This window comes from Lontra canadensis, unplaced genomic scaffold (assembly GCF_010015895.1).
Source record: "Lontra canadensis isolate GAN:19392208 unplaced genomic scaffold, GSC_riverotter_1.0 scaffold41, whole genome shotgun sequence".
NCBI classification, from domain to species: domain Eukaryota; kingdom Metazoa; phylum Chordata; class Mammalia; order Carnivora; family Mustelidae; genus Lontra; species Lontra canadensis.
In genome coordinates this window covers 4,703,176-4,714,898 of record NW_022631035.1, presented here as the reverse complement: position 1 = coordinate 4,714,898, position 11,723 = coordinate 4,703,176, and the positions used below count along the sequence as shown (strand labels likewise).

Below are 11,723 nucleotides of genomic sequence, written 5' to 3'. Positions count from 1 at the left end.
TAGCCCCTCAAGGTCTTGGAAACCTTGCTCTAAATTCCTTAAAGACATACACTATCCCCAACCTCCACTAACTAGAAAGCATATAATCAGTCATTCCTCACAATCCCAGTGCTGTTCTCTCTGCCCATGGGTCCTGTCCCCCTGCTTAAGAAAGACCCCCCCCCTTTTTTTTTTTGCACCAAAGACATCTCAAGAATTCTTTCTTTTTTTTTTTAAAGATTTTTATTTATTTGACACACAGAGAGAGAGCACAAGCAGTGGGAGAAGCAGGCAGAGACAGAGGGAGACGCAGGCTCCCCGCCACAGAGGGAGTCCTCTGTGGGGCTGGATCCCAGGACCCTGGGATCATGACCTGAGCCGAAGGCAGACGCTTAACCAACTGAGCCACCCAGGCATCCCTCTTTTCTCTTTCTTTCCCTCTCTCTCGATCTCTATCTCTCCTTCCTTCCTCTCTTCCTCTCTTTCTTTCTCCCTTCCTTCTTTTCTTCCTTCCTGAGAGAGAGAGAGCAAGCACAAGAGCACATGTGCAGGGGGTTGTGGTGAGGGAGAGACGATCCTTAGCAGGCTCCACGCCCAGTGCAAAACCTAATGTGGGGCTCCATCTCAGGAATCTGAGATCATGACCTGAGCCAAAATCAAGAGTTGGACGCTTATGGGGCGCCTTGGTGGCTTAGCCATTAAGCATCTGCCTTCAGCTCAGGTCATGATCCCAGGGTCCTTGGATCCAGCCCCACATCGGTCCCCCTGCTCTGTGGGGAGTCTGCTTCTCCTTCTCCTATCTCCCCTGCTTGTGTTTCTTCTCTCTCTCACTGTGTCTCTCTGTGTCAAATAAATAAAATCTTTAAAAAAAAAAAAAAAGGGAGAGAGTTGGATGCTTATCTAACTGAACCACCCAGGTACTCCGAAGATATTAGAATCCTTTAAAACTGTCAGGTGATCTTCCCAGAAGACCAGGAGAGGTCTCTTGTGGGTGGCACAGATCATCTGACATGTAGCATTGAGATAAGTAAAGTGTTGTTGCATTTCATTTTGGATATAACTTTCTTTTCTGATAATGAGAAAATTGGTTTCCATTATCCTTAATATATTTACTTATTTGCTTAATCCTATAATACACAGAAAGTGCTTTCAGAATTACTAAGCCACGGCACTGTGTACAACAAACCTACCAATCAGAATTCAATAATTACTTGCAATTCTTTTTGTCTTTGTTCTGAGGACATATAGTTGAAATATAGTCCTGTGTGCCCCACTGCATCTGTGTTGTTATAAAAAAACATTTTAATACAATTAGGTTCCATTTTTTTTCTTTCCATTTTTTTTAAGAGTTTACCACTTTTTTTTTTTTTTCAGTTGCTTTGTAGGGGCCTACTTAGCCAGAGCGACTCCATCTGAGTTAAACAGCCATTTTGTTGTTTATGCAGTAAAACTAAAATTGACCCTGCAGCCCGCCCACCCCCCCCCAGGGGAACTTACTTAAAAACAAGTCTGGGAAACCAGTAAAATATGGTTGACCAGTCCCTGATAACAGAGCCCAAATACACCGACAGTCAGGGCAGGTGGAGATAACAGAGCCCAGAATGCAAGGACGAGTCAGGCCAGGTAGAGACATCCAATCAGTAAAGCACACACACTATCTCCCTAACCACCAAAGAATGTAAACCCCGCCTTTTGGGCGCCAAACTAGGGCGCCAATTCTGACCAGAGTGATAGGCTAGTTCCAACAGCTACTATAGGGTAAATTGTAATTCAATTGGCCACCTGTGTGTGACCTAACATGACTGTGCAGCTTTCTCTGCGTGTTACAATCTCGTTGGCCAGGCTCAACCACATGGCCTATGCTCTGTAAAAGCTAGTCTGTGAGGCTGGGGGTGGTCGCTCTCTCCGTAAGGGACGGCCCCGGCCGGTTGGTTTGATTCTTGGTGCTGGTGCGAAATAAAGATATGCTTGACCTTCACTTTGTATCAGTCTCGCTCCTTTGATCACGGACCCCATCAGCTTATCTTTGTATTCCGGGTTGGGATTTTCCCCCATCCTGGCTGATTTTAATGTTTTTTGAGGATTAAGTTTCTGTTAAAGAAAAAAAGAGACAACAGATTCAAAATACGGTCACTCGTGCTGGGCCATATATCAGCAAACCAAGACTTCGTAGCTAATGTAATTGCAGTTTTAGCCTTTCCCGAGATGGTGACCTTTCCCCGGTCAATCTGGAATTACCCGATCAGCACCCCTGAAGTAATCTGCAGGTGACCTGCGTGACAGACCCCAACCCTTCCCCCAAAGGAAGGAGACTTTTCCTGAAACAATCCGCTCTTTTGTTAGAAACTGTCCCTCCCCCAACCATCTTTGGCCTATGAAAGCCTTTTATTTTGTATAGCTCCTTGGAGCTCTTTTTGCTAGATGACATGCTTCCCAGTTCATGGTTGCTAAATAAGGCCAAGTGGATCTTCATATTTACAGTTGGATTTTTGTTGTTGTTGTTGTTAACAGTACAAAGGCAAAGCTATGCCAAAAGGTACGCTTGGAGAAGTGTCACTCCCTCCCCACGCCCTGTTCTGCACTCTCATCCTTTCTGTCCTGTTCCTATACACCCCTGAAGGGGTTCAGAACAAGTCTGTCCAAAATGTGCCCCTTGGGTTATGGACTACTTAGAATGGAAGTCGATCACAACCTGTGGGCTCAAAAGAAAGTTTTGACTTTCTCTTAACTACTAAGAAGAATCTACTTTGCAGTTCTTTCCCAGAACAAGACTCACTGCCAGAGATAAGTTTCATATATATATATATATATATATATATATATATATATATATATATTAAAGATTTTATTTATTTATTGTACAGACAGAGATCACAAGCAGGCAGAGAGGCAGGCAGAGAGATAGGTGGAGGAAGGCTCCCTGCTGAGTAGAGAGCCCGATGCGGGGCTCGATCCCAGGACCCCGGGATCATGACCTGAGCCGAAGGCAGCGGCTTAACCCACTGAGCCACCCAGGTGCCCTGAGATAAGTTATATTTGAGTGACCCATCTGTATGGCAGGGCAAACATCTCGTTAGGAAAGATCCTCTTTTCTCATTGTGCCGTGAACTGCCCTCCTTCCCTCTGAAGCCTGAGCTTCCATTCCCTTCCTTGGCTCAGAATGGGGATTTGGGAAACAAAGGCAAAAGAAAAAATTAAACTTCCTTATAACCTGCAGCCCATTGACAAATACTTGAGACAGGCAGGGTATTGATGAAGTTCTAGAACATAGGTGAGGTTCAGTGGGGTGAGGTCCGGAGCCGATGACCAAGAAAGAATTCTTGAGACATCTTTGGTGCAAAATGGTGGTTTACTAAAGCACAGGGACAGGACCCGTGGGCAGGAAGAGCTGCTGCCCCGGGGATGTGAGGGGTGGTCCATTACATACTTGTAAGTTGGGGAGGGGATTAGGGATGGTGTAAGTCTCTAAGGAATTTTGGAAGCAAGGTTTCTAGGACCTTGAGGGGCTAGCTATTGTCTGGGGGAAAGGTTATTCATTACCAGTAATAAAATCTTCTCGTGAGACCCTTTAGATGTCTATCAGTGGTTCGTGTGCTTGAGAATGATTGTCACTATCTTGGAGGTTTAGAGATAAAGTTTCCAAAGGGATTGTTAAAGTAGACTTATAGGATCCTGGCTGGGGCTAGGGGGTCGATCAAGCTAAGACTGTCCTTTGCCCTTAGCAAAGCCTTAAGGTGGGGGTAGTTGAGTCCCTAGAGGAGAGTCAGTCTGCCTGTTTTAAGGGCTTGTCAGTAGGTAAGGAAATTTAATAATTTTTCTTCTGCCTCTGTGTCCCACATCGTATAACACTGCTCTAGGAAAATCTCAACTGTCTTAAAGTTGATGCTTTGCTAGAGGAAAAACAGGCTTAGCTCAACAATATATTGCAAGGCCTCCAGTATCCTATGAGTCTTCTTTAACAGATGAAAGTCTTTTTGGAAGCATCCTTTTTTCCTTATGTCCCTCAACTCACAGGTATATAATCAGCCACCCCTCACAACCCCAGTGCAGCAGCTCTGTCTGCCCACGGGTCCTGTTCTTGTACTTTAATAAAATCACATTTTTTTGCACCAAAGATGTCCCAAGAATTCTTCCTTGGCTGTTGGCTCCAGACGCCAACAACACCTCTCCAAAATGACATCCAGGGCATATATACCTCATTTTACCTTTCTGTCTTTGAACCTCTCATGTATGTGGTGTTCCTGTACATATGAAATTAAATTAGATTTTCTCCTATTACTCTGTGTCATGTCAATTTCATTCTTAGACCAGCCAGAAGAACCGTTAAAGGGTAAAGAAAAAATTTTCTTTCCCAACACCCCACTTAGGTAACCAGGCTCACTGGTTTCTGGTATCTTTTCCTCATGTCTCCTTTTTGCAAAAATAAGCAGGCACATGTATATTTTATTTTTTCTTTCCTATGTAAAATGTATAAGACCAATTATTTGTTTTTGATAGAGTGAACAGAGGGAGGAGGGGAGGGAGGGGGACGAGCAGACTCCACCCTGAGCACAGAGCCCCACGCGGGGCTCATCTCACAACCCTGAGGTCACAACCTGAGCAGAAAACAAGAGTCAGATGCTTAACTGACTGAGCCACCCAGGTGCCCCTTGTCTTTACTTTTTGAAAACAATTAACAATATACCATAACAACCACACCATGTCGGTTTACAGAGATCTTCCTCACTTTATTCTGCACGTTTACGTCTCTTACGTTGAAGTAGCACAGCAGTTCCCAATAGTGTGCAATTTTGAACAACGCTGCAGGGAACCACCTTGTGCCTATTTATTTTTGTATTGTTGGAGATAAAGCTTCAGGGTAAATTCCTAAAGAGAGGCTTTTTTGGTCAAAAGGCTGTTGATTTCTGTGTTAATTTTATATCCTACTGATGTAGGAGACACTTTAGGGTTCAACGCCAATGGTCAAGAAAGAATTCCTGAGACGTCTCTGGTGCAAGAAGGTGGTTTTATTAAAGCCGTGAGACAGGACCCGTGGGCAGGAAGAGGTGCACTGGGGTCACGAGGAGCGGCCCATGATAAACTTTCAAGTTGGGAGGGGGTTAGGCACAGCATAGCCTCCCAGGTATTGTGACAAGAAGGTTTCCAGGATCCTGAGGGGCTTGGCTAATTTTAAGAAAAGGTTTCCCACATCACTGCTACCTAACTCTATGGGGAGCCTAGGTGGCTCAGTGGGTTAAAGCCTCTGCCTTTGGCTCCAGTCATGATCCCAGGGTCTGGGATCGAGACCTGCGTGGGGCTCTCTGCTCAGCAAAGAGCCTGCTTCCCCCCACCCCCCGCCTGCCTCTCTGCCTGCTTGTGATCTCTGTCTATCAAATAAATAAAGTCTTAAAAAAAAAAAAAGGTCATTTGTTAGTGTTTAGTAAAAATTCAGTCATGAGACTCCTCAGATGTTTATCAGTGGGTCATATGCTTGGGGGATGATTGCCAACATGCATCTTGTGGGTAGAGATAAAGGAAGTTCCCAAAGTTATTATTTTTTTTAAAGATTTATCTATTCATTTATTTGACAGAGAGAGAGATCACAAGTAGGCAGAGAGGCAGGCAGAGAGAGAGAGGAGGAAGCAGGCTCCCCCCTGAGCAGAGAGCCCGACGCGGGGCTGGATCCCAGGACCCTGAGATCATGACCTGAGCTGAAGGCAGAGGTTTAACCCACTGAGCCACCCAGGCGCCCCTCACCCCCAAGTTATTTTTATAAGTTAAAGTAGACTTACAGGTTCCTGGGGGTTGGGCTAAGATTGCCTTTACCCTTAGCAAAGTATTAACATCGAGGCAGCTGCGTTCCTAGAGGAAAGTCACTCTGTTTCAAGGACTTGTCAGTGGGCTGTAAGTAGTAAGGAAACTTTATTTTTCTTTTGCCTTTGTTTCCCACATCACTGCTACCTAACTCTATCAACACCATATAGCGTATTGTATCATATACTATCAGCAGACGACCTCTGAACCTACCTCCTCAAATTTAAATTCAGGCTACCCAAACATAAAGGTTGAGCCTCATTTATTTGGATCCAAAGTGAAGTCAACTGTTGTGTTAGCTCACTCCGGATGTACCAGTCAAGAGATGCAGAAAAGAGATCATCAGAGGCATAAAGAATTAGAAAATAACCTATATGCCGATGATATGATAATATACCATACCCTTCACCAACAGTTACCAGGAGAGGATTTAATGTAAGAGAAAATCCATTTAGAACAGCAACAAACAAGATAAAATACTGAGCAGTGAATTCAACAGGGAATATCTGAAATCCGTATGAGGAAATACTAAAATACTGAAAGACACAAATTTGGAGAAGTGGAGAACCATCTCTTGCCCTTGGAAAAGAGGACTCGATATAATACATCCATCCATTCTTCCCCGGGGAAATGTATAAATCGAATGCAATTCCAATTAAAATACCAAACCTTTTTTTCCCTAGATCCTAAACAGATACTAAAATTCACACGGAGGAATAAACATGTAAGAACAGCTGGGAAAACGTGAAAAAGACAAGCGGAGCATTCCAGAAACGGGGCAGAGGGAGGTGGTGAGGTAGAGGGGGGTGTGTGCAAGATATTGCCACCTGCTGCCCAGAGCTGGTACTGCAGCCTTTCTGAACAAAGCAAATCCTGTCCTACCTGTATTAAATTAGCTTTTGAACCTTGAGCATGAAGTCTACAAGACAGCTTACTTTTCTTTTCTTGTTTTTTTTTTTTTTTTCCTTCCACGCCCTCCATCTCCTTCACTGGGGGCCTTTATCCAGTTTGGGATCTTTAGAATTCTTCTGGGCTTCAGAGTCCAAATCCTGTAGCTAGAGCTCGAGGGGATAAGATGAGCCGAAAAAACTTTGCTTGTTCTGGGTTCTCAACATGAGGTCTGAGGAAGCGCAGGCCGGAGGGAGAATGGAGAACGAAAGGGGAGGAAACTGGGTCCTTATTGCCTCAGGTTTTTACAGAGAATAATTTTTTTAAATCATTGTGGAATGGGTACCCTAAAAATCGTGCTACGGATTATAAAACAGTGGCCTCAGGACATGATAGAAGATGTTTTTTCTAGGGAAGAACGGTAACTCTCATACAAATATAAAATGAACGCATGTCAAGGATTTTATTAACTGGTTAACTAATGAAGAAACCAGTAAGATGCAAAAACTGGCTCAAAGGAGAACCTCGAGTACAGACACACAGGCAGTCAGGAACAGGAACATGAATTTGCCTGTTTATACAGAACAGGTCACTGCCCCCAGGGGGTCATCACTTGCCTCTTGACTGTACAAGATTTATTTGCATCTTCACGGGCAAGAATTATTCTTATTACTATCCGTTTTCTGCAACCCAGAGAGTTGTCAAAGAGCTCAAAGACAAGGAAAGGTGCAGATCCTTCTAGAATCAGATAAGCCCCAGGAGGAAGGGTCCTGTAGACAATCCCTAGTGAAATTAAGTAAGGCCTTCAAGATTTCACAGCTGCTAAGTACAAGATTTGGAATTCGAAATCGAATCTCCATGTCTCGTCTCCTAGGTTGGGGCTTTTCCCTGCCAGCGCCAGGTAGCTTTTGGATGGTGAAGGGTGAGATTCAGTAGGCGGTGTGGGCCCGTCATCACTCCATTTAGTTCAAATTCTTGGGTCTCAAGACGGGAGTCCTCCCTCCCTTGAGCATCCATGTTCCAAGGTCTCCAAGGCCTCAACTGGTCATTTGCCGTCTTAAACGTGTCTCCTCCTCGGTGCCCGAGTTCCCCGGGGGGACAGGGTCTGGAGGGGCCAGGAGGCTGGCCTGAGCTCTGGGAGAACGGCGGTTAGAGTCTCAAGGCTCCCACCTTGCCCCGTGCCTTGGAGCGGCCCATGAGACCGCAGCGGCCCAGGCCCCAGTCACATCTTCGGTTTGGAAATTACGGGCCGCTGGTACAGCCGGATGATACCTTCATCGTGCAACCGCTTCCAGAGCATTCTCTCTAACGGGAAGTCATGGTTGATGTAAAAGACGGTTCGTTTCCAGGACTTGTCATAGTAGTGGTCAGAAAAGCGCTCGTGACCCTCGGTGATGAAGCCATAGGCGCTCACCTACGTGAAGGCCGGAGGAGAAATGAGGCCCGAGGTCACTCCCTCCCAGGCTTGTGCTCATGGGCTACGTGTTACTGGGGGCTGGGAGGCCCTTCGACCTCGGGGGCCGGGCGCAGGCTCCCTGGTGTACACTTGCACACGTGTGTGCATGCACACTCACGGCCCTCCTCCACCCCAGCCGTGGTCCCCGAGGGGCCAGTCCAGGGACCCCCCCAGCTGCTTCTCCAGCTGCTCCCACCGTAGAGTCTCACCTCGTCACAGAGCTGAAGGGCCGTGAGCAGCAGGAGGGCTCCCGTGGTGGGACGGTAGATTCTCCAGTGTTGAGTGTCCAGGGTCTTCGATCTCAGAAACCTGGGAAATAGCCCAGCCCCCCTCCCCGCCGTCAGGAGGTGCCGGGACGCGAGGCGCCCGGTGCCTTCCACTCGCGCCAGCCGCTGTGCTCTCACCTGTTCTTTATGTAGCGCATCAAGTCCGGGTGCATTAGCAGGTACCTGTCCATCCGCAAGCTTTCCCGGAAGGCCTCCTGGGGCCGGCGCCTGTGGGTGGCGGTGGTGGTTCACCTTCCCGACCCGGGCCAAGTCAGGGCCAGGGGCATGGCGGGGGGTGGGGGGCCCCTCTCCAGGTGATCGCTAAGGTGGCCCCCACCGGCCCAGCCCTTCACAGCCGCCCGGGACACAGCTCGGCCGGGGGAGAGGGAGGGGCGGTGGGTACCTGAACCACAGAAGGCTTTTCACCAGCGTCTGATTCAGAAGCAGCGCTTCCAGCCACTCGTAGTCTCGGGTGCCCTCCAGGAAGTGCAGGTAGCGGACATCCTGAGGACCAAGGACAGCGGCTCTGGAAGTCCTGCCTTCAGGACCCCAGGCTGGGGGGTGCCTGGCTCCAATACCAGCCTGCCCGCTTGCCCTCCGCAGGCCTGTCTGCCCATCCTCCCTGCCCGTGCCCCTCGGATGAACAGAGCCTGCGCCAGCCAGACTCCAGACACGGGACGCCGGGCTCCCTTTCTCCGCTCGTGCTCCCCATTTAGATTCTGTGTGTGGCCAGGCCCGGTCCTCTTTGCTCACCTTCCCCAGGGGCACGTGCAGGAAACCTCGACCGCCCAAGGCAAGCAGGGACTGCGTTATGGAGAAGGCGGTGAAGCCATAGAAGGACGTCCGGGTACCCACATCCTGTTCGTAGCCCTTAGTGATAGCTCCACTCAGTCTACGGGCAGACAGAGCCACACAGGACAGGCCCCGTGAGTGCACGAGGGAAAGGCGTGGAGGCAGGTGGGGAAGGCAAGGAGAGATGGGGAGGCAGCAGGTATAAAGGGAAATTCTCTGGACAGCCCAGGCCTTCCACCTTCTGGACTGAGGCGTAGAACACCCTCCTGGATCTCTCAGTTGGGATGGGGCGCTTGGGGTGGGACCGCTTACCGGAACACGTAATCGTGGCTGTCTATCTCCTGGCCCATGTGGGAGTTGTTCAGGATGCCCCCGTTGCCCACCACGGCACAGGTGATGCACTGGGAGCTCCCGGGGGGCAGGGCGGCCAGGAGCAGCTGCTGCTGGGGCACCGGAGGGAAGCTTTTCACCACCTTCTGCACCACTGCAACGAGGGGCTCCGCTCAGAGCCCTGGAGGGGTGGGGGGGGGCCGGCCCACCATCTCTCCCAGCGCCGGAGGGGGCCCCCCAGGGAAGAGGCCGGACCAGAGCCAGAGGCTCAGAGGCTCAGGCTCCGCGGGGCTGCGGGGGCAGACTCACGGGAGTGGTTGAGCTCCATGAAGCCGAAGGGCGGTGCGAAGTGCTCCAGGCGCTCCCACTCCCTCTGGTTGAAGTGGCTGGAATCCAGGAAGAGGGTGAGGTTGGCCAGAAAGAGCTTCTGGAGCCAGGGTGACTTGGAGGCCTTGACCTTCACTGAGTCGGGGCAGCTCTACATGCAGGAGGGTGGGTCAGGCAGGCAGAGGCCCGGGAAGGCCATGGCCAGGGGCCGGGCTGGGGGCAGGGGCAGAAAGTGGGCCTCAACGTCCAGAAGGCGCCACCTCCGCGGCCTCTCCCATCATCTTCGGAGGGCCCGCTGGTCCTCCTTGCCCTTGTCCTGGCTGCTGGAGCCCCGAGGGTCCCAGGGGTCCCCGAGGGCCCTTCTTGGGGCTGTAGGGGATGCACCCTGGTGGGTGGAAGGGGGACGGGGCTGCGGGAGAGCCTGGAGCGCTGGCCGGGGCCTGGCTGCAGGTCTGTATGCAAACATACATATTCTGAAGGTTTCCCTCCCGAGGCCGTGGGCCCAGGTTGCTTTTCTTAGGGACGGATGAAGGGGAAGGCGGGTGAAGCCAAGGCATTCCCACGAATCAGGGTCGGCATCAGGCTGGGGTTCCTCAGCTATTAGTCCTGCCCCTCCTTGCCCCCTCTCAACCCTTGCCCCTTCCCCCGCCCAAGGAGGGCCCCAGAGCAGGTAGACGTTTCTCCCCCTGCTCAGTGACCTTCCAGACCTTCTGGGGGGCTCCCGGGCAGGGCTCCTCTCCCTCACCCCTTCCCACGCTGCCTGGGCTAGGATCTGGGACCTGCCTTCTCCCCCGCACTTCGAACACTTAAGGAAAGAAGGTGGGGGTCAAAGCAGGGTAGGGTAGGGCACTGTGGCGGGGGGGATAAGGCAGAGCCTGAGGGCAAAGCCTGGGAGGTCAGGGAGGTGGTGGGGCTGTCTCCAGGGGGCTCCAGAGCAGGGAGGCCGTGGCCAGACTCACCGACTGTAGGGCCCCCGTGTCAAAGCTATATTGTTCCTCAAAATCCCACTGGGGCTCAGACTTGAAGTTGCTGGCCTGTAGACTTAGCCTTCTCTCTGTGGTGCTGTTCCAGAAGGGAGTGGAGGGTGGCGTGGCCTGGGCTGTCTCCCGGTGGGGGACAACCACTGTGGTCACTCCTTTCACTGTCCTCCCTGTGGACCCTGCTCCTGGCATGGTCAGCGCCTCGGCCTGACTTTTTGGCACGGGTGTCCTTGCTGTGGTCTGCGCTTTGCCCTGAGGCTCTGGGGGCTCTGTCCCAGTGGCTGTGGGCTCCTTGTTCTGGTCCTGCCTTCCTTCGATGGTCCTGGGGTCCTGACTCCTCAGCAACAGTGTCTGTGCCCCATCAGAGGCCACCGCCCTGTCCTGCGCCTTTGGAGGCAGCGTGTCCTGCATGGGGTCCTTCTTCTCACTGGCCTCTGCTCCGGTGTCCTTCTGGGTGGGATGGGCGGTGGCCTGGGCTGGGGGGGCCTCTGTGCCGTTCTCCTGCGCTGACAGCGCCCCCGGGACCATTGTTCTTCCTCCTGCGGTGATGACCTGCCATGCAGTCTTGTGGAGCAACGCTGGAGACCTCTTCTTGTCCAGCGTGTGCTGATCCCTAGGGACAGAAGGAAAACTGGATGAAGGCCAAGGATCGTATCCACAGGTTGTTAGTATTTTTTCTGGTGCCTTGGGTAGACTTCAAACCAGTTTCCGTAAGACATGAAGGCAAGGAGTGTCACCGTCCATACCCCCAGATTAAGCTGCACCTGTTGGCAATGGGTCTAGAAACTTGCCTCTGACCCCTAGAGACCGTGGTGGGCTCGCCCTGGGGAGCAAGTGCACTCGGTGGGCACAAGGGAAGGGGCTCTGTCTGGCCAGGGGACGGTCCCAAACAGGTAGGCAGAACCTGATTAG

The 11,723-nt window shown here is 51.0% G+C and overlaps 1 protein-coding gene across 1 annotated transcript; it reads right to left on the bottom strand.

Annotated features, from left to right (window-relative positions):
- Positions 1 to 7,749: 7,749 nt before the first annotated feature.
- ST6GALNAC1 (ST6 N-acetylgalactosaminide alpha-2,6-sialyltransferase 1) lies at positions 7,750 to 11,237 on the bottom strand. The gene is made up of 8 exons (XM_032870529.1): positions 10,791 to 11,237; positions 9,814 to 9,982; positions 9,487 to 9,658; positions 9,136 to 9,274; positions 8,786 to 8,886; positions 8,521 to 8,610; positions 8,326 to 8,425; positions 7,750 to 8,074 (listed from the first exon to the last, which is right to left on the bottom strand). The coding sequence occupies exons 1-8, from the start codon at positions 11,220 to 11,222 to the stop codon at positions 7,883 to 7,885; spliced, it is 1,395 nt and encodes a 464-aa protein (XP_032726420.1). The 5' UTR covers positions 11,223 to 11,237; the 3' UTR covers positions 7,750 to 7,882.
- Between the last annotated feature and the right edge of the window lie 486 nt (positions 11,238 to 11,723).